Consider the following 21,903-nt stretch of genomic DNA (forward strand, 5'->3'; position numbering starts at 1 on the left):
CTGTTGCATACTGTGTTGTGGTTTTTGGTTTTGTTTCTGTTTTTTTTTCTTTTTTTGACTGATGTTTGGTGCTGGTTTTGTGATAGTACAAAATAAGAATTAACTCCAGGTAATAAAACGCCCTCATTTCTTAGAAACTAACTACTTGAATTTAACTTTTTACCGTGCCCCCCCACCATCAGGCATTGCCTCTTCATAAACTGTCCATTACTGAGAAGGTAGTACAGGCAGTCCAGTCCATGTTGCTTCCTCAGGAGGGAAGTCTATCTATTCACACCTCACTTCCTGCAACAGGAGATGGCTCAACTCCAGTAATGGCAGTGGTGCGGCTTCTTGCTGAAATAAGAACCAGGTGAGTCGTTGGGTTTTGTGCTGCACCTCAGTCTGTTGTGATACTGTACACAAATGTTCAAGAAAATTGCATGGGTTCTTGTTTTCTTCTCTGTGGGTACTGACACACGACAGCAGGGAACGGTGCAAAAATCCGTGTTTGCTTCCTGAAGTACATTTGGTGTCTAGATGTTGTTAAAATGAGCACCAAAAATAAAGTGCCCCCTGTAACACTGACAATGCATTGAGCAAATGCTTCATATAAGTAAATGTTATGAAGTAGAGGAGAGCTGTCATTGTAGAAGTTCCAGTGGATAGCTAAGCAACCCGACAAAGAAATAGATCAGTCAGTGTGCTGTCTTTTAAAATAGTCTTGATTTCAATACATATAAAGACAACTTTGAATTCAGCGTGCACTTTTGTAATGCTTTAAACGTATTATTTTTCCATTAAGAGCATGCCTGGTGATGGCTCAGCTGTTAGAAGACAGCTCATTCTGTGAAGAATTCATTCAACAGTGTCCAGCTGCTGTAGAAGTTCTTAATTTGGTAGCACAGGAGTGCAGCCCTGGTAGGTATTCAACGTGTTCTTGCAGCTTTATTGTTGTATTCAGTTCAGAGACATAACGGCTTTTAAAGCCATTTCAGTGTTTTGTCCTCCAGCTACTTAGAGTTTGATCGCTAGCACAGTACAGCATGTCTTGTCATAGCTGCAGAGCTGTTAATACAAGAATAGCTAATAATCAGACTAAACCATTTTAAACATTAGGCATAAAGGTTAGGCTGGAATATGATTACACTGTGCATCGCAGAAGATGCAAGTCCTGGGACTAGCTCTCTACTACTGTGCTTCTGAACCCTCTCCGCTTTCTTGCTTCCACTGTAACCTACTCTGTATTCCTTGACTTTATTGCTTATATAGGGGTTTTTTTGACCTTTTTGCTATTTTTTTACAATGCTTTCTTATATTCCTTATCATTGAGCTTTTGGTTTCCTTCTGTCTTGTTTAAGGATAAGCAGTGGGCCCAGCAAAGTCTTAGTTCAAGGGGAAGTTTCAGGAACATGTCAGAGCCTTTCACTGGAGAAAAAGGGGCTGAAGCGAAGGATGTTAGGGTAGGAACCCAGTGGATTTTGGTACGATCTCCAGTGTAAAAGGGACCATACTGATTTTTTGATAGTAGCCATAAATTCTTCTGACTTCCTGCTTTTGCTGGGTCAAAAAATTGCCCACTAAAATGAACTTTTTCTATTTGATTAGCAAAAACATTGTCATGTTGAGGTAAATTGAGATAAATTAAACGTGACAAAACCAATTGTTTGTGTACATTTAGATTTTGTTCTTAATTTTGTTCATCAGGTAAGTGAGACTGTTTGATCAGATCTCTGTAAATGTCGTATTTGTTTCTCTTTACCAGTATTAAGATTGCATGGTTGGACTCAAGTAACTCGATTTGCTTGGGACCTCATGACTTGGTTTGGTTTCTTGTTACAGGGGAGAGGCTCCTTGTTGTAGAAATGCAGTGTGAAAGGTTACGAATGTTGTATCGTGACTGTGCTCGACCTCCCCCTCCTCCACTCCAAGCAGACAGAAGGCAGGTGAGCACAAAAATGGTGCTGAGTCCTCTGCCCCTTGCAAATGAAACTAGCCACTGAGTGCAGAGGATCTGCCTGTGGGCTTGGAGCCAAACTGGTTGGATTCTTACTTAAACATTTCATTTACTGTAATGGGATGTGCTTTGTTGTGATTGCAATTGTAGTAGTTGTACGTGTTGTATTAAACGTGTGTTACACAAAAGAATGTGTCATTGGATTTCAGTAGATGACTTCAACTGTAATCGGTAGAATAAAATGCTCTGTTCCTGTTTGTAGCCCAAGGAAATCACTTGGAGCCCATCGAGAGTGTTTCCCCCTGTGCGAGCATGTATGTTTTCATCGCATCTCACAGCTGTGACCTTTTTGGCTGATCCTAGTGCAGGTGGGGGTCTTCCTCGGGGCACGTTTATCTATGCCACTTCGCCAGTTCCAGTCCAGGTAAGAATTCACAACTATACAACAGTTGGTGTCATTTAATATTCAATAGTGCATGAAAGAAAAAGAAAATTTTCTATTTTACCTATGTTTTGTAAATGCTTTAAAAAAGATATTATTTTTATTTCTAGGCACCGTCATTCTACTGGGAAATTGAAATAGTTTCCTATGGGGATACAGATGATGACACTGGACCAATAGTTTCGTTCGGATTTGCTACAGAAGCCGAAAAACGGGATGGTGCTTGGACGAATCCAGTGGGGACCTGTCTTTTTCACAAGTATGTTGGAGATGTACATCAAAAATCATGATCTTGCTCAGTACGTTTGTAACTCCTTAGGAGGAGTATTGTGAGCACATTTTAGTAGGCAACATGTACATTTTCATTGACGTGTTAAAATGACAAACCAGGATATCTCCTTATCAAAATAAGGAGAGTTGAGTTGCCTTTTGTCAGTATCGGGGCTACTTAGACTTCAGCTGGTAGCGAGTTGTAATCCTTATTTGTTTCAGTGCTCTCTTTAATTCTCTTCTTGTGTTACTTCTCAGCAATGGGCGAGCAGTGCATTACAATGGCTCCAGCTTGCTGCAGTGGAAGAGTGTTAGATTGGATGTGACTCTTTCTCCTGGTATGTAAGAATGCAGCTGACTTGCTTATCTAGTAAATCAGAAAATCCTCTGAGTGTAAGGGAAACAGTGGATGAGAAAACAGATTAAATCCTTATTCTTCTTTTGATGATTTTATTTTTCTACAGGTGATGTAGCAGGAATTGGATGGGAAAGAACAGAAGGAACTCCACCCCCTCCAGGGCAGCCCGCTAAAGGCAGAGTTTATTTTACGTATTGTGGGCAGCGACTTGGGCCATATCTAGAAGATGTCTCTGGTGGAATGTGGCCAGTTGTACACATTCAGAAAAAGGCAGGTTTTTAACAGAAATATGTTGCTTGATATATAATCTTTCAGAAACATTAAAAACTGTATGGAAAGTATTGAGCCTGCTTACCTATCTGTAAAAAAAAAAAATAGAGTGATAGTTTTTACCTTTATTGAGTTAGTTTGAAGTATTGCATTACCCTTCCCAGGTGCTTATTTTGTCATTATTTTGAACTTTTTCTGCCCAGTGGGACAGTAACGTGCCGCTGGTCTGATGAGATGGCATTATTCTGTGCTAGTGGCCCTTCTATTGGTATTCCTTCTCAGGAGTGACCTTGCTTCAAAGCATGCTACCTAAGTATGCTTTATCTTGAAGCTAGAAAAAAGGCAAGTTCAAAGTTTGTGTTTAGAAGCTTAATACTTTTCCCTGCTGCAGCCAGTTTTATAGCCAGCGATGCTGGGAAAACCGAAAGGCATGGAGATGTGATCGGCTCATCCCTTTGGCTGAGTTTTTTTTAAAAAGAGCAAAGAGAAGGATCAAAACAATCCGTAACTCATCTTAATGCTTTCATGTGCATCTTCTTTCAGAACACAAAAGTCCGTGCTAACTTTGGATCTCGCCAATTTGCCTATGCTGAAGGGCAGGCTCACAGGAACGCTGCCGATCTGTGTATTGACCTTGCTGAAGAAATAAGCGCCAACTTTGAAGCGTTGCCTTTTGCTATGGCTTCTGATAGTGATAACGATGCTGGCACCAGCATAGCTTCTGATCCTGGGACCCATGGACCTCCTTGTAGAATTGCTGCTGTTGCTACGGCTCAACAACGTAAAGTGATGATTCTTTTTTTTTTTTTTTTTTTTTAAAATCTCTTTCAGGAGAAATTGCAATCAATTACATAGGATTTAAGCACATCCTGGCTGCAGTCCTTGGGTACTGCCTATTTAGGTAAAGCAGTACCACAAGCATTGTCAAATACATGCTTATTTAATTTTTAGACAAGGTAATTAAAAAAACATAAAAAAAAAATCTTACTTTATTCTTCATTTGTATGGATGCACAAATTATTTTCAATTAACGCAAATGCAATGAGAAATTATCTTATTAGGGCTTTGAATACAGTAAGGTAATATAGTTGATTGAATCAACCAATTGGTTACGCTATGTCAGAATGCATTACGTTTCCACAGACTGACTGGAGACCATGGAATGCAATGTATCTCAAAAGCCTCATGGAATATTTTTTGCACACCTTCTGTTGCGTTATGATCTCATTATTTGCATATGCGTTTTGCAGAGTATGATAGTGACACATCTTGCCACTATAAAATGGAACTGAGCTACGAGAACTTCATCACATCGGGCCCCGATCCCCATCCCCCTCCTATTGCAGATGACGAGAGTGATGATGATGATGACGATGACATTCCCCGGGTGAGGAAGGTGGCAAGCTCTGCCCACTCTAACTTGTAGTCTAAATACAGATCTTGCCATTCAGAGTTTTAAGTTTTGCCACGCAAGGGCTTTCCTTGCTTTCTTAAGGAAAATATAGCTATTATTAGCTTTCCTATCTTCTTGATGTTCTAAATGACTTTTGTCTTTTCTAGGAGGATCACTATGCCCTGTTGGTTAAAGCCTGGGAAACTAAAGTTTTCCCTACAATTAGAAGAAGATTCCGTAATGAGGCGGAGAGGAAGTCTGGCTTGGATCAGATTAAAGGAGCTTTACAGTTAGGTATGGCTATGTTTGTTTCCAGGCATCTTGTTTTATGTGATATGCAATAAGTGTGAAGATAACACCCATGTTTCTTACGTTTTACTGTATTCAAGGCTGGAAAACCTAAATTTTCAAAAAAAAAAGTTCACTTGCTGTTTTCATTAAGTTCTTAAAATTTGTTTTGTTGTCATGATTTTTCGTTAACGCTTTTACTTGGACCATTTAAACAGGGGGAAAATGGTTTTAGAAATAGTGGTGGAATTCGTTGTGATGTGGATACAGAAATACTTCGGAATAACAATTTGGGAAGAAATTATCTATGCGCATTTTCTGTCTATGACTGTATCAATGCAAAACTTCTGAGAAACACTTTAATAAGGGGGAAGTTTTAAATGAATACAGTTCTGGCAAGATGACCTGTTTGTGGGGAAGTCACAGTAAGAGCAAAGTAAGAATTTTGAGCCGTAACAAGAAGCATAAAAGTGTCTCTCAGGAAAGCTCCACTGCCTATATATCAGCCTGACTAAAAGAATATATAAGTAATTAGCTCTTATTAACATCATAAGCAGATGAGCTTATTTCAAGTGGCTGGGGAAAATAACTAGCACTCCCTTCTGTCTGCCAGGAATGGTTGATATAGCACGACAGACTGTAGAATTCCTCTACGAGGAAAATGGTGGCATCCCAAGAGACCTCTACCTTCCTACTATTGAGGATATCAAGGATGAAGCAAACAAATTTACAATTGATAAAGTACGGAAAGGTAAGATAAGAAAAAAGTATCTCGAAGGGAAAATAAAAACTAAGGGGCTCTAGTACTTGGGATCTACTGTATAAATTGTCAGTCTGAGAAAAATGCTGTTTTTTTTTTAAATGTAATTTTGTTGTCCGTTTCTGTCCAGGTCTCACAGTGGTGACTCGCTCTCCTGACAGTAACAACGTTACCAGTAGCGCTGTTGGAACAGCTTTGCCCAAGTTTGCTATTCGTGGGATGCTGAAGACATTTGGTCTTCATGGTGTGGTCCTGGATGTTGATTCGGTGAGTAAAGACACATTGGGAGGGCTTTTAATGCATCAGCGTTACAGATCTGTGAGCAAATATATTTAAGTGTACTCCACTGCTTAGAATGCTGGTTTGATTCTCTTTTTGAAGGAAAAAAAAACTATCATTATTACTGGGTTTATTGAGAGTCTTGGTTTTGGTGTTCCAGGTAAATGAATTGGTACAAGTAGAGACATATCTCAGAAGTGAAGGAGTCTTGGTACGATACTGGTATCCTATTGACATGTTGGAAAGGCCGCCTGCTGGTTATAGGAGGACTGCAACAAATGGACTGGTTACCCTGGATAATACCAATATCCAAATTCACAGGTAGAAAAAGAAATGTAGTTAGAAGGCGTTTGTATTATCTGACTTGATCTATAGCATTGCCTATAGTAAACAATTGTACTTGTTTTGAGCAGGCGTAAACTTCTGAATTTTATTGTAGTTGTTGGATTAAAGCTGACAAAGATTCATTGAATCTTCGTGTTTTAATGGGTAGTGGGGTTTTGATTTTTTTATTTTTTTTTTTTGTAATGAAGGAAATTGGTTATAATTGTCTTGCTGGAAGGATTTTACTTAGTCATGAGACAGTGGTTTTATACATGCTGGTCTAACAGGTGCCTTCCTTGAAGCTGAGGTTTCTTGTACCATCATTCAGATGCTATCTAAAAGCTCAAGAACTCCTAACTGACTTTGTGGGGAGTTGGCTACTAATTAGATGCCATAATTTGGTACCAGAATTAAATGGGCTGAGTGCTACCTTAAGTAAGAAAGAAAGATTTTGGCCTACCTGAACCTTTTAAATAAGAAAAATTTAGGCATATATGTTTAGATTCAGGGGCAGGTTACTGGATATGGCTTATTTTAAGTATGGTGAAGCAATTTTATGTTTTAATATTTGTGTTTTCTAGAGAGCTTTTGCGAAGTGAAGCTTCTCTGGCTAAGCTATACTGCCGCATGGCGCTCCTCAACATTTTTGCCCCCAAATCTCCACATATGTTTACTCGCTTGTTCCACATTCCTGCTATCCGTGATATCACCCTGGAGCACCTGCAGTTGCTCTCCAACCAACTTCTTGCACCACCTCTTCCTGGTAAACACTGTTGGTTTTGTGTTTTTTTTTAATCACAGCTGTTTTTTGGTACAATAGTTTTCTGGGGACCAAAAAAAAAAATCTAATCATTTTGGCACTTATTGATTAATTGGCTAATAATGATGGGATTTGAAAAAATGTCTCAATGGACTCCTGACGTTAGTGATAGGGTACTAAACTGAAATTCTTGCTAATGATCTAATTAAAAGTGTCCAAGAGGGTTGAGAGGCCCTCCTAAGGCTCCATTCAGTCTGCTTCTGTCCCTTTGTCACCGGTGATCTTCTGTTTGGGGGGGCAAGTGTCCTTATGGATACTTGTAAGGAATTGAGAAAGTTTTATAGTTTGAATCCAGGGTAGTAAAACTAAATGCCAGTTGGGTCTGAGTTTTCAAAATTCAACTCTTCTTCATTTCACAAAGTGGTTTGTCCTTTTCCTACTGGAATCACAGATCTGATTAGAAAATGTATGTGCTGAATCATGGAAAAGAATCTTTGGCTAATTCAAGTGAGTGTTAACAAAAGACAATTATCGTGACAAAGCTATTCTGCATGTAAAGAAATGTGTGTAATGTGGCTGGAGCATACGGAGGAAGTAGGAAGTGCTAAATATAGGCTAATAACAACTGAAAGTAATTGTTTACCATTGGAAAGAGTCCTGTTCCCTCCTCCAATTACTCTGAAACTTGGCTACCTCTAACAGATGCCGCATTGTAAAAGGTGCTCTTGCAGAGTACAGCACTACTTTGCATGGCTTTAAGATAATTTTACAAGCTTTTATTTATTTTTCCCCTTCTTAAAATATGTCTAATTTAAGTCCTGCTAATACGTACAGTTTCCAAACTGGTGTTTTGGTGAATTGCCCGCTCCTTTGTCCGCTGCACTTTGTCTTTCTTTGACTTCTCCCATTAGCTCCAGAATGACAGCCATGACATGCCGGGGCTTGTGACCCGCTTGAGGCCACCCAGAAATTATATAGATCATATACTGGGAAAGCCTGAGAACAGATAAAGCCGCTTTCACCTCATCTAGAATGAGTGGGGAAGAGAGAGCTTCTGGTCACTTGTTCTCATTGTACTTCTGCAGTAAATTGAAATATGCCTGCCTTTGTACATGGGACAAAATGAGGCAGTGTGAACCCACAGCTCTGGATGGCAGGTCTCCTTCAGGGCTGGCTTAAGGCAGGAGAAGAGTACAGCTGGCATTTAGAGCGCCATCCCGTCTCCAACCAACCATGTCAGGGGGTGCAGGTTTGGTCTTGGGAGGATCCTTTCTACTGCTGACCTTTGGGAGGAGGTTTGCACTGGCTCTGGAATGAAAATAGAGGCTTGTAATCTTCCAAGTGTTTTAAACCTTCTCTTTCCGCTGTCTGTTTCATGGGCTACATGAACATGTTGAAGTGATCTCCAAATTTGTCTTATCTTACCTGTTATTACAGATGGAACAATCAGTTCAAGTTCCATTCTTTTGGCCCAGTCCCTGCAGCACTGCGTCCATTCCCAGAACTGTGCTGCCACAGACCTCTTCTACCAGGGCAATTCACAAGCCATCAGAGAGTGGCTTACTGTTGCCATTACTCGGACACTGCATCAAGGAGAGGAGAGTCTGTTAGACCTCACTAAACAGATCTGCTCTTTTTTGCAGGTAAAATAGTAATGTTTTATGAGCAGTTTTGTTTTTCTTTCTAAGGAGCCCTTGCTTTATGTGTGATTCTAACTTCCATAGTACTGTCCATCACACTGAATAATTTCTCTAGATGACTCGTGTTCCTATTCTGATCACAGCGAGCACGCTGAAATCTCAAGCAATAGCAATACTCTGGATTGTGTTAAAATAGTGGCCTCACTCTATGTCAGTATTTACAACGCTATATTTTATTTGAAAAAAAGAGGGATGTGGTTTGCTGCTGCAGCTTGGGGGCTTTCATTGTGAAATGCTGTGTTACAGACGGCACCAGAACAGTTTCCTGCTGAAGAATTCCCAATTTCAGAATCCAAAGTCAATATGGATGTTAATTTTCCTGGGGCTGCGTTTGTAATTGTGTCCTGTAAGGAAAGTCAGTCTGGATTCCGCAAAGAGTAAGTAATTGAGGAGCCAGGAGTGGCAAAGATTGAAGATGTGTCACTGAGCCTCTGTGAACACTGAGTATGAAGGTGCTCATTTTTTATATTTTTCTCTTCTCAGAGACTCATTTTTTGGGTGGTTGGATAAATACTGCAGTGTGTTTAATCTTTCTGTGGTTGGGTGGGATTTTTAGTAGTTAGCTACAGTCTAACCGACCTGTTCTTGCTCTCTTCTTAGTTCATCTCTGTATAAAGCTCCTTGGGCTCGAGTGCTTGTCTACGGACTCGGGCATAAAGTTAAAAGGAATGGTCAGTTAAACCTGATTGAAGCAGTGTGTTATCCTCGAGATGCCTCTCCCACCAACACAGGCCTAACGCCTCCCCCAACAACCAATCAGTACCCTTCGGTGATCACCCCTACAGACAAGGTCCACATCAAACTAGGTAAAAAAAAATAAATTAAACACCAAAAAAAGGCAAACAAAAAAAAAAACCAACCCCAAAACTTTTTAACTGTATTCTCAGAAGTGAGACAAGCATCATCGTTGCCTCTGTAGGAACTTCCTATATTGTTTCCAGTCCTGCCATTGATTTTTGAACAAGGTATTAAGAAATGTGTCCTAGCAGAAATATGCCATCATTCTGAACCAAATAGGCATGGTTTCATAAATGTTGGAAGCCACCTGACTAGGATTTTGTTAGCTCTGTTAAATCCATCAGGATCTGTGCGGTTCTCTGATTTTTGCCTTCCAGGAGTTCAAAAAGCTGTGTTTTTGACTATTTCTGCAGTGTTCAAGTTGGCGCTATTGCTATTTGAGGTGCTGTGTTGCACATAGAGATTGGAGATTATTTTTTTTTTGTTCGTTTGCTTTTGTAGGTGACTGTAGAGCCCTTTAATACGCAGAGTAATATACATGCAGTATAGTAATACATAGATCATTCCAGCTTCTCAAGCAAGAGCAATCATTCATATTCTTCTTACCCTTCCAGCCAAAGGGAGAGACAGTGTGATTTATTTAGAGCAGTGAAGGTGACTGAGCTGCAATAAGCTCTTAAAACTTTCCATTGAAGGTCTTCAAGTTTTCTTGCTCAACTACAGCACCTCTGATGTTTTTCTCAATGCTGATCAGACACATCATGCTACAAATAAATGGTTTTGTGAAAGTCCTGTGTGTATTTAGATATGTACAGGCTAAAAATAGTTCTATTTCTTATGTCATGTAAACAAAATGCTACCTGTACATTTATAACTATAGATTGTATCAACTTAGCATTACAGATAAACATTGCTATTTGTTTATTACAAGGTACTTAAGCTACGAGAGAATTTTCTCTATTAAATTCAGCCTCAAAAAAACCCCCGAAAAGCTATGTTACTACTTTTACTTTACAAATGCCTAGAGTCGTGATAAGTATTTTCTTTGACCTTTTTGCTTAGGAGTTTCTCCTCCTCCTGGAGCTGTGTTGGTCTTGCACTCTCTTCCCCTTGAATTTCCCCTGGCAATGGCATTCACAGAACAGCTATTAACTTGGAAATTGGAAGATGGGGATGGAAAATCAGAAGATGAACTGGATACAATTCCTGCTTCAGTTCTCTTGCAAGTAGTGGAATTTTTAGGTGAGAAGGCAGCATTTACTTAATAATGTGCACCCATACTGTGCTGGCTCAGACGGAGAGTTTTAGGAAAAAAAAAACAAACCACAATCACAAAGTATTTCTGAGCTCGTCCATTGTATTGAAATTTTCTTCAAAGTCCAGAAATTTTCCAGAAATTGATATGCACTTCTTGAAGTTGCCTTACTGTCTGTCTTACTGCTGACACACAGCCACTGAAATGACCTTTTCTTGTACTTTTTTTTTAATGTTACTGTTGCAATGCATGTAATAAAGCTACTAACAGTGAAGTATCACTGACTCCCATGTCTTGCCTTCCACACACAGGGAACTTTCTCTGGACAACTGACATGGCAGCATGCGTGAAGGAATTGATATTTCATCTCTTGGCTGAGTTGCTTCGCAAAATTCACAATCTGGAGCAGAAAAAAAACCCAGCAGGATTGTCATCTTCTATTGCCCTTCAGCTAAATCCCTGCCTGGCTATGCTTATGGCCCTGCAGTCTGAACTTCACAAGTTGTACGATGAGGAAACACAAAACTGGGTGTCTGGAAATGCCTGCGGTGGGTCTGGTGTTGGAGCAGCTGACCAAGGAAGATTTTCAACATATTTTCATGCTCTGATGGAAGTCTGCCTTGCTGTAGCAGAAGTAACCTTACCTATCAATATGAGTGTAACAGCTAATGTGATGTCTTCAACAAGCGCCCCAAATCTTAGCGACTCTTCATCCTCATCTTCATCTTCACCAGGACAGACACCACAGAGCCCAAGCTTGCTGTCAAAGAGGAAAAAAGTCAAAATGAAGAGGGAAAAGACATCGTCTTCAGGCAAACGTTCTTCATCCAGAGCAGCTGAAACAGATGCTGCAATCCTCAGTATAGGAGGAAGCAAGCCTGAGGACATGTTGTGGTTTCATAGAGCACTGACTCTGCTTATAATTCTCAGGCACCTGACTAAAAAGGACCCACAAGGGTTGGGTGTGACAAATGACGCTGTAGCAGATGCGTGTCAAGCACTAGTAGGTCCCACAGCTCATAGCCGCCTGCTTGTCATTTCTGGAATACCAACTCACCTGGAGGAGAGCACTGTCAGAAATGCAATCAGAAAGGCGTGTAATGCGCATGGTGGAGTCTTCAAGGATGAGATCTACATCCCTTTGCAGGAAGAGGATCCCAAAAAAATCAAGGACAAAGCAGAAGGAGGAGAATGCAGAACTGAACTGGAAAAACCAACTGTTTCAAGTAGCGCAGACAGTTTGGATATCAGCAGCTCCAGCAGCGTCACACCTGCCATGAGTGTTAGTGCTTCAGCATCTACCAGCCAGGCTTCCCTCTGCAGCTCACAGGGCATATCTCGGACCGTTAGCGATATCTCAGTTGACCAGTATCAAGCTGGACTGGAACTGGCCATCCCACCAGGACTGCTAGAACCACATGTTGTTTCCAGCCAGGAGAGTCTGGATCTTTCCCACTGCAGTACTGGGAGCCTCGGCAGCCTTGGCAGCCTCGGGGAACCGCTTGACAACGTAGAGACAGCGTCTGTGTCCGATGTTGGATCGATGTACACAGTCACGTCTCTGGACAACCAGCCGCTTCTGTCACGGCCAATCAAAGGTTTTGCTGTAGTGGAGGTAATAGCCCTCAATCAGGACAGGGTGCCTTTTGGGGTCAGTTTTTTCTGAAAGGATGAGATCTGATTCTAGTAACTTTAACTTCTGGCTTTGAGAAATACTGTGCTTTTTGTGGTTTGTGTGTAACACCATGATCTGGCTGTTAAGGAAAAAGCGTGCTGTATGATTTCCTTCTGTAAAGATTCTGCTTGACTGAGGCCACAGCTTGAATGATGGAGAGTTAAAGGTACTGTTAGCAAGGTGTAGCTCAGCATAGGTCACAGGTGTGGAATAAATGTATGTCAATGTACACAAGACTAAGACCAGGAATTCTCAGCTTGGACAGGATGGCTGAGAAGGCAGAGCTTTATTCTCCATTGACTTTCTCTGTATCATTCGTAGTCTCGGAAGCGTTCACTGTCTCTCAAAGGACAGAGGGGACCTATTAGTGGAGTTACCGAGTAACGATTTTAAAACAGGAGGAAGTCCTCTTGCATGTTGCAAGCTGTAGAGCTCATTGCCACAAGGTGTTGTGGAAGCCAAGAGCATAAATGAATTCATAAGGGATTAACTTCATGGAGGATGTGCAAATTGGTGGCTATTAAGCACAGCAGTCAGTGCAGCCTTCAATTTAGGAAATCTTTAAACTGCTGCTATCTGGAGGCTGAGAGAATACGTAAAGGAAAAGGTCTGTTCATCTTCTCTTTCATGTAACTTTCTTCAAAGATTTGCTACTGGCCACTGCTGGAGATTAATTTAGAGATAGGTGACCCCTTTGATTTGACCCACAAGGCAATTATTTAATGTTTAATGACTACATTTTCACATATTTTAAACCATCTACAGATCCCTCTATAAAATTATTTTAGAAGAGATGATAAGTTTTGTTGATGTCTGGTTCCGAATTAATTCTTAAAAGCATCGTGGGTGGTTGTCAGTGATGCCAGATCACTCCAGGTTTTCAGCTATGCACGAGAACCCTTCCTTTCTGTTGTTACCCAAACTGCGTGCTGCAGATTTATCAGAAGTTTGCAAAAGCCCAGCCATTTCTGATAGCTTTTGAACGTGGAGAGACATTTTTGCATGGTCTGGGGTTGTATCAGTTTCCCTTCTTGAAGAAAATCAGTTTATTTTGATAGAAAATCTTCAGTTGCTATACTTGAGCTATTAATTGACATGAAGACACCAGAGTTGAAATAAACCATAAAGTGTGTACAGAAAGCTGTCAGCGTGTTCACATTGAAACCTACTCCACGTCTGTAGCTGCTGATAATGATGCACAGGGATTATTCTTGGAATGAAAGGAAGTTATTGTTCCTGTTCCCACCTTGTGTAGCTGAGACTTCAAGGCCTGTGCTAATTTAGGGATTTATTTTTTTTTCTAAACGGAGAACTGAAGCAAGGACAGCAGAGTTGCAAATAATGACAGGTTACCTATCTGAAACTTTTAGCTTCTTATCTGCTATTTCTAAGGGCTGTCTCCAGACTAAGAAATGGAATAGCTGATTCAGAGCTGTGCCTGATTAACTCGCAGCATGGTGATTTCAGTAGCCAGAAGAAAGAATGTTTTCTAGGCTGAACCTGAATTCTGGTATCAGATTATTGATGTAGAAGAATGGTAGAAGAGGTGCAGTAGTGATTATCTACATGGGGAGGGGAGAAAACTTAAGACCCAAATTCACGTAAGTGGAAGTTAATTTGTTTTGTCAGAATTGCTGTTAATTAATTTCATTATTTGTACAGATAAGGTCAAGAGCTAAAATAGAGAAAATCCGAGCCAGTCTATTTAATAGTAGTGATCTCATTGGTTTGTCGAGTCTGGATGGTGAAGATGAACTGATGGAAATGTCAACTGAAGAGATTTTAACTGTTTCTACTGTAAATCAGAGTTTATTTGATACACAAGGGAGCCCAGCACTAGAAGATTATTTCAATGATAAGTCAATAAAAGGTATGTGGTTTTCATAATGGGAAATAGCTCGCTTGTATTGTGCATTTTTGGGGGATACAGAGGGGTCAGATTCTGCTTGCTGGTGTAAATTCAGTATGACTCGCTAATGGATGGTGACAACGAGGGAGAGCCAGGGAGTCATTTCAAAGCAAGTTTCCTCACTCTTATCTGTTGGCAAGCAGCTATTTGCAATCTGAATATTGCTCAGCTGCCCTCACAGCTAATCAAACGGGGAGAAAAAAACACAAAAACCCCACAAAAAGCTCCCCACCAACCGAAAAAACTACTGAGTTTAGTGACTTTTTTTGAGCAAATAACGACTGCAACAATTTACCACTGCTAGACACAGCATAGTTTTACAGTGGAAACTGTTCAAGTAGAACAGCTAGTAATTTATATTTTCTAACAACATGAAAGCTGTACTGACCCTAATGCACCTGGAATGGGCCAGAATCCGGAATCAGGGGACAGGGGAGGATAATACTTGGAGGAAGTTCAGCTGGCTACTGGTTCAATTGATAGGTGTTGGTCTGTACCTAGGCAACATAATCTTTATACTGGCATCATAAATAATCTGCTTTTTTCCTACCACTACAGTCACTCAAATAATTACATTATGTGGCCAAAACAGGAGAAGGCATTCAATTCTCTTGTCAGAAATGGGAAATTAGGGTGCAGAAAGGTCAGATCTGCTAGTAGAATTTTTCAAAGTGATTTTATCCCTTGGAGCAAGTGGCATGTGATACAATATTTTATGCAGAATGTTTTTTTTTTTTTCATGTTTCAAATTGTGAACAGTTGTTATGGTATTTTGTACCATATTGCATTTATTTGTTTTTTTTTTTAGGTGAGAAATTGGTCCCAGGTGCTCGGGAAGTCCTCACAGAAATATTTAAAAGCTGCGTCCATTCTGAGCAAATGCTGAGCTTAACTCCAGCAAAACCCATTAAGGTTGCTGATATCTATCTTAGTAAAGAGCAGATAAATTCTCAGACTCCTGGAAACCTCCTTCATGTGTTCTTCACAAATGTCCGTCCTCCAAAGAAGGTGCTAGAGGATCAACTTACTCAGGTAATGCTTTGAAAACTATTTTCAGTATCTTTGTGTGTAATTTGAAAGCACTGGGTAATTATTGATTTTCTATGTTGGAAGATTTTAAGGAAATATGGTGTGCCCAAGCCAAAATTTGACAAGAGCAAGTACAACAAGGCGGGCAAAGAACAGCATCCAGTGAAAGTTGTCAGCACCAAGCGCCCAGTTACTAAACCACCTACAAAGGAAAAGTCCATGCTCAATAGCGTCAGGTTAGTGTCTTCAACCAGTTGCAAAACATTCAATTTCTTTTCAGAAATCTGGATTTTTATTCCCCCTCCCTCTGTATTTCCACGATTGGAAGAGGGAAATGCAACTTTGAAATTATAAAAGACCTTCAGGAAATGTCTTGGTTTCTTGAACAGACTAAAGAAAATGTTGATCCTAACATTTCCTTTGTCCCTTAGCCGAACAGCCTTAAGTGAGAAGAAACCTACCGTAAAACCAAAATCTCCTGAGAAGGGCAAACCTGAAGAGAAGGATCCTGAAAAGTCTCCCACAAAGAAACAGGAAGGTAGTAGCTATATAGAATTTTTCTATAGTATTGCATCATAGAAAAGAAATACCTTTTTTTTTTTTTTTCATATTGGCATGCTTGTATGATGTCATGATAGATTTGGTTGCCTTTGTTTGCCTTTGGTTTGCCTCCTTAAGGAGGCTAACTTAATTTTTTTAAATAGTGATTTGAAATGTTGCTTTTATTTGTATATCTGTAAATCTGGACTCATGAGTGTAAGTGAGAGCAAACCATGCTCATGCAATTCCCGCAACAGTGTGCGTAGGCCACAAGAACACACTGGGTGGAGAACTGGCTTTCTAAGGGGTATAGTTTCAAGGCATTTTTTGTACGGTGGGAGATTAGGATGTCACGGGGTTGAACCTAGGTGGTTTTAAGTTCTGTTTCTCAATTTGTAACTTAATAATTTTCCTATATGAGAGGAAAATCGGATGAAAGAGAAGCTTCAGATGCCTCATAACTAGTCTCTCAGTGGAGGAGACAGCACAGCCATGCCATGACAGGGCTTAGTTCCAGGGTCTTGCTTGATATTTCTTTGTCTAGTCAGGTGGAAGAGTGAATAGACATGAGCTTGGACTCTGCTCTTCACTGTAGGAAATGCCAGGTTAGCTCAGAAGAGGGGAATTCCAGCATTTAGCCAAGTGTGGATCCTTGAGACCTGGTTAGATACATTGGTGGAGCTATTCCAGAGGGCGGCTGGGGAATTGTGTCCTTGAGAGGAAAGAATGAGGCCAGATCGCACCTGAATAGGACAATGTTTTGAACTGCTCAAGAAACGAGCCATGGTGGGATGGGTAGAACCAGGAGAAAGTGGTTAGGGAGCCACCTCATCACTGACCATGTTCCTGTGTGGTGTGTAGACTTGTAAGTTGTTAACTATTCGATGGTCATGTCTTTGCTGCCAGTTCCCGAGGAGAAGTATTTGACACTGGATGGATTTCAGAGATTTGTGGTTGACCGATCTAAACAGGATATCCGTAGTGTGTGGAGAGCTATTCTGTCCTGTGGATATGATCTACATTTTGAAAGGTAAATTTTGCAAACCTTTTTGTAAATGTGATACTAATTAATTGTGCTCACTTCAGAAAAAGCTTGATCCTGAGTGTTCCTACTCCAGGTACCTTCAACCAGCGTGTTAGCAACATGCGATCTTCTGTCCATGGCTGCAAGGCCTGTAGAGAAAACTGTTGGTTATTTTCTTAAAATGTGCTTTAAAAAGAGTCACTGTGCTGTCAAAATGCAGGTTCCTGACTCTCTTCACAGAGCATCACTAACAAAATCATGTGCCGTACTGTCCTGTACAGCTTCCAAACTGTATAATAAATTGGCCTGATGAGAATTGTAGATCCATCTGGTTGTGTCTGGTTTAATTCCACAACAGCTTTCCATTCTGTGCTCTGGGTACTTGTTTATCCTGGCAGAGCTCTTCCTGAGTCACTGGTGATGTAGAGGAGCGAACAGTTACTTCCTTGTTAATATTGTGCAGGAAAAAAGTTCCTTAAATGAATCCTCCTTATCTCCCTGTGTCAAGTCACGAGCTAATTGTCAGAGCATAACGAAGATGGTGCAATAAGTAAGCTTAATAGGCAGTTCCTTTTTTTTCTTATTATTTAGTAACAGTGAGGCAAGATAGAGGATAAATCAGTTGTTATTCTCAAACTGGAATTTTTGTAATGAAATGGGAGAGAAGTAGAACAAGCTACCTGGCGTTGTGCTCAGCATGCTCTTAGTAAGCAGTATTGCACAGGTTTCAACAGATCTTATGCCTTTTCTATTCCAGATGTGCCTGCATTGATGCAAGACACGCTCAAAAAGCGTCCCGGAAATGGACACTGGAAATGGATGTAGCCCTTGTCCAGTACATTAACCGGCTTTGCCGTCACCTTGCAATTACACCAGCACGACTCCATCCCCATGAAGTTTATTTGGATCCAGCTGATGCAGCAGACCCCAGAATTTCCTGTCTGTTGAGTATGTATAGATTGTTTGCATAGAGTCTTTCTTCAATGGGAGACCTGGGTAGTGCTCCTGAACGAGCAGGCTGTCGCCCGGGTAGTTGGGACACTCCTTTGGAGGTTGCAGATTGGAGCCTCTGTGGGCCAAGGGGAGCACTGAGTCTAGGTCTTCTCTCTCCTTGGGTGTCCTTGGGCACCGTGGTGATTTTGGCAGTATTTAGAAAGGCACTGCAACTGTTCCCCGCTCCCCGAGCTGGAGCAGGCAGATACCCGGTCAGTTTAGCTTCCAGGGGGAAGGGAGGTTGGATTTCCATTCTGGACCTAGGCAGGCTTCAGTCGCCTAAATCCTGTTCTAAGCACTAAGTTCCTTTAAGAAGGTCTCCAGATAATGCAAATTCAGTGATAATGAAAGATACTGGACTCAGGCACCCAGAGATTCGAGATCCAGTAAGGAATATCACGGATCACGGCTGTTCTTGCATCTTCAGCCCTCTTGATGCGCAGGGGTCAGGAGGGGCTGCTTTAGAAGGAGCTCGGGTGGCTCCTGGACTGAATCTGCCGGGAAGATGGACTTTGCAGTAGGTAGGGAATCTCTTTATCTCTCTGACTGGATGTTTCCCACCTCAGATGTCCCCGTTGAAAGTCTGCGCCTACGTTTTGCCCTGCTTCAGTCTCTCAATACAACGTTGGAGACCTTCTTCTTGCCACTGGTGGAGCTTCGGCAGACGGAGATGTACGCTAATAGCATTGCTGCGTTACTGCAAGAGGCCAAAGGTCAGCTTCTCGGGGAATGCGGTTGTGGCCTGAAAGGCTGCATTATGCACCACGCTGAATTTTTTAGTATATTTTGCAGAAGATTTTAATGCTTGTGTAAGTGTGACAGAGGGAGAGAGGGAAAGTGAGACAGTGAGAGGCTTACAGGCTTCATTCTCTGCCTGATAAGCTGGCACACGATCTGTCTGAGGTGGCAGCCAAAAACCAGCATTAACCCAAGGGCACTTCTCAGTGTGGGACCTTCTTCTTTTTCTTAGTTTGGTTTTAAAGGCGTGGGGGATTATTCTTGCAGGTAGTTAATAGACACTGTGCACCTCTCTTGACCATGGAGGGAGTTGGCCCATCTTTTCTGTCTGTGGGTGGCCTTCAAATGTGTCTTTATTTTCTTGGGGGTATCCATAAATTAAAATTCTTCGTTAGTCAACAAGCAGTAGACAGGTGAAGGTCCCAGGATGTGTTGGCATCCTTGTTGTCACTGAGGCTGTAGAATTAGAGAGATCAAGAAAATATTTACCGTGCATCAGCATTTGAAGTAGTTTTTACAAGCCCTCTGGACAACAAACAAAAACAAAGATTTAGGTCATCGCGTTTCCAAAACTTGCTTTCTTCTGAAAAAGGAGAAGATACAAAAGTCACCAAAGGTGTCAGTGTGTGTAAATAGGCTTTTGTGTTGGCCCAGCCAAGAAAAAACCACACCTTGTAAACCCAGCGTGGAGAAGTAAGGAATGTTCAGAGATTTTTGTCTCTTATAGAGCCCGTATTTATGGTGCGATGTGACAGCCCTATTTTTTATCGTGTTTTCTTGCCTCTAGGATGACTGTCAAAACATCTCAGATTTCTGAAAGCTATTTGGCAAAGTGTTTCTGATTTACAGAGATTCTGGTGGAGTTGCTGGGATCTATTTATATAACAGTAGAATTGTGTTCATCAGTGTTCTAACCCACTGTGCTTCTTCCAGTAAACATTAGTAACAAATACTTCAGAAAAGAAAATATGCTGATTAGCCATATCCTACCTACCTAATGAAGACAAAATTACTACTGTGCCATTGTCTATTAGAGAATTTCAGAAAATAAGGTTGTAGAAGGATAGATTAACTACACCGAAATATGTGTTTCTTTAGGTTTGATCTTTTATGACACAAAAGTGACTGTGATGAACAGAGTGCTGAATGCCACTGTCCAAAGAACTGCTGACCACGCAGCCCCAGAAATCACCCTGGATCCACTGGAAATAGTTGGAGGTATGAGAAACACTGGTCCTTTTTAAAACTCACTTTAATCCATTGCAACAAGTCAGATCTGTTTTAACCAAGCCCAGATGCTTATTAATGCAAAATACTCACAGAGTATGGGGATTTTATTTTTTTTTCATTTGTTTTTAAATAGGGGAGATCCGTTCTTCAGAAAACTCCTATTTCTGTCAGGCAGCGAGACAGCTGGCCTGCGTGCCGTCCTCCCAGCTCTGTGTTAAACTTGCCAGTGGTGGAGACCCTACGTACGCCTTCAACATCCGGTTCACGGGGGAGGAGGTTCATGGAACAAGTAAGTCAGGATTACGGAGTTACCGGCGGGCGTGACATCGGGTACAGTCGTGACAACTTACTCCAGCTGGAATCCCAAGTTCTCACCGGGATGTGGCTGATGATAACTTTAAGGAGCAGCGTTACCTTTGTGGTGTTTGTAGTTGTGCAGATGGAAGGGAATGAAACTTCCAAGAATGAAGCAAGCCAGATGGTTAATTTTCATATTTTAGCTGATCTAGCAGGAAGTATGAGTGCCTGGGCATGCGACTTCGCTAGCTAGAGCAAGTAAAGAAAGTAATCTAAGTTGGTTGAGGCGTGGGGAGAGCACTTAGTAAGAACGTCTCTTCAGGTTGCTCGGCCGTGGTAAACCCAGACTGTGCTGATAAAAAGGAAAAAAAAACCAACCAAACAAAACAAAACTCTTAAAGTACTTTCTTGTCAGTAATGAGCTGGGTAATGCTGCCCTGGTTTTCATTGCTAGCGATGTGAGATTGTATAGCCAATAGGTTAAGACACCATTTAATACTAGTACAGGATACATTATCAAGCGTAGCTGTCAAGGAATGTGCAGTCGTTAACAATTAAAAATGGCCATGCCCAGGTGAGGTCTTTTTGAGAATTGTTTCCAACTTGACATCAGAAATACCAACTCTAGCTTGTCCCAGCCAAGCTGAAGAGACAGTGAGTATGGTAAAGGCTTTTTTGCCTTAAAACCTGTCCTTAATTTTTGCAGTAAACAGTATTAAAATTGTATCTTCCTCACTTTTGTGAGGAGCATACAGTATTTCTTGTAATCATTTTAAGAATTTTCATGTGAGTGGTTAAAAGAATGAGCCTCGGAAAGGAATAGACATCTAACTACCCTAATTTCACTTAACCAGTACAGAGAGAGCCTCCTCGTGAGGTAGGAATACTGCGTTCCGCCACAAAGTGTTAAGCGATAATCTTACTTTATTAAACAAGATTATTATGCCTTCTCTTCTCTTGATACTATATTTTAATTCATGAGGTTTCTCTCTGTAAGATGTTCTTTATGAGGCCGCTGTCCCAGCCCCATTGGGTATTTAGTTTTTTGGGGGATCTGGCTCCCCTGGATGCTCTGTGGGCTCATGTGCTCCAAAACCAGACTGGATTTAAGTAAGAGCTGGGAAAAATCTTACTTTGCAGATCTGTTGAATAATTGATAGGGTATGAAGGCAAATATCAACTGTGTGTCAAAGAGGAGAATTGATCGCTGTTATCTAAATGAGCGCAGCCTGGGGGTACTGGTTGGAACTGATCCTTTTTGGAGATTCATGGGGTTATGTGGAGTTAGAGAAGAAAAGCCCAAAGTGCCCTTCTCGTACTGCCTGCTCGTGTCATCCATCAAATTGTGTAAAGGAAGATTCCTGTAAGAGTGCACCTGTAAGCTGAACAATTCTCTCAAGGGGAATTCTTTTCTTTTTAAGGTCTGTGGTGGTTATTGACAGTATCTATAAAGAGATAAATGTGATGTCCACAGCTCAGCATCTGTAATGGTTTCTGATGCATTGTCTCACTGCTTTTAGCCCCGTCGTTATGAAGACAGCACCATTCATCTTCTAATCAAGTAACGAATTCCATTTGCAAGCCGACTGGTGTAACAAATGTTTGTGCTAGTCTTACACAGAGAGTGATGGAAGACGAGGCAGCACTTGGGAATTCAGCAGGAAGCAAATCAATGACTACTTTTTGCATGTAATT

At 41.1% G+C, this 21,903-nt stretch overlaps 1 protein-coding gene across 2 annotated transcripts in view; it reads left to right on the top strand.

Annotated features, from left to right (window-relative positions):
- The window catches only part of HECTD4 (HECT domain E3 ubiquitin protein ligase 4), a 73,188-nt gene that overhangs the window by 46,050 nt on the left and 5,235 nt on the right, over window positions 1-21,903 (top strand). For both annotated transcript variants that reach the window (XM_074159899.1, XM_074159900.1), the window contains exons 43-70: window positions 183-352; window positions 785-900; window positions 1,822-1,925; window positions 2,199-2,360; window positions 2,489-2,637; window positions 2,907-2,986; window positions 3,113-3,276; window positions 3,820-4,057; window positions 4,527-4,663; window positions 4,837-4,963; window positions 5,571-5,708; window positions 5,848-5,984; window positions 6,157-6,317; window positions 6,902-7,083; window positions 8,518-8,723; window positions 9,027-9,157; window positions 9,381-9,586; window positions 10,581-10,760; window positions 11,085-12,388; window positions 14,111-14,318; window positions 15,166-15,389; window positions 15,471-15,622; window positions 15,818-15,924; window positions 16,833-16,956; window positions 17,708-17,898; window positions 18,510-18,656; window positions 19,780-19,899; window positions 20,045-20,200. In XM_074159899.1, coding sequence (XP_074016000.1) covers window positions 183-352; window positions 785-900; window positions 1,822-1,925; window positions 2,199-2,360; window positions 2,489-2,637; window positions 2,907-2,986; window positions 3,113-3,276; window positions 3,820-4,057; window positions 4,527-4,663; window positions 4,837-4,963; window positions 5,571-5,708; window positions 5,848-5,984; window positions 6,157-6,317; window positions 6,902-7,083; window positions 8,518-8,723; window positions 9,027-9,157; window positions 9,381-9,586; window positions 10,581-10,760; window positions 11,085-12,388; window positions 14,111-14,318; window positions 15,166-15,389; window positions 15,471-15,622; window positions 15,818-15,924; window positions 16,833-16,956; window positions 17,708-17,898; window positions 18,510-18,656; window positions 19,780-19,899; window positions 20,045-20,200 — 5,521 coding nt within the window. The remainder of the gene's footprint in view (window positions 1-182; window positions 353-784; window positions 901-1,821; window positions 1,926-2,198; window positions 2,361-2,488; window positions 2,638-2,906; window positions 2,987-3,112; window positions 3,277-3,819; window positions 4,058-4,526; window positions 4,664-4,836; window positions 4,964-5,570; window positions 5,709-5,847; window positions 5,985-6,156; window positions 6,318-6,901; window positions 7,084-8,517; window positions 8,724-9,026; window positions 9,158-9,380; window positions 9,587-10,580; window positions 10,761-11,084; window positions 12,389-14,110; window positions 14,319-15,165; window positions 15,390-15,470; window positions 15,623-15,817; window positions 15,925-16,832; window positions 16,957-17,707; window positions 17,899-18,509; window positions 18,657-19,779; window positions 19,900-20,044; window positions 20,201-21,903) is intronic.

This window comes from Numenius arquata, chromosome 16 (genome assembly GCF_964106895.1).
Source record: "Numenius arquata chromosome 16, bNumArq3.hap1.1, whole genome shotgun sequence".
Classification (NCBI taxonomy): domain Eukaryota; kingdom Metazoa; phylum Chordata; class Aves; order Charadriiformes; family Scolopacidae; genus Numenius; species Numenius arquata.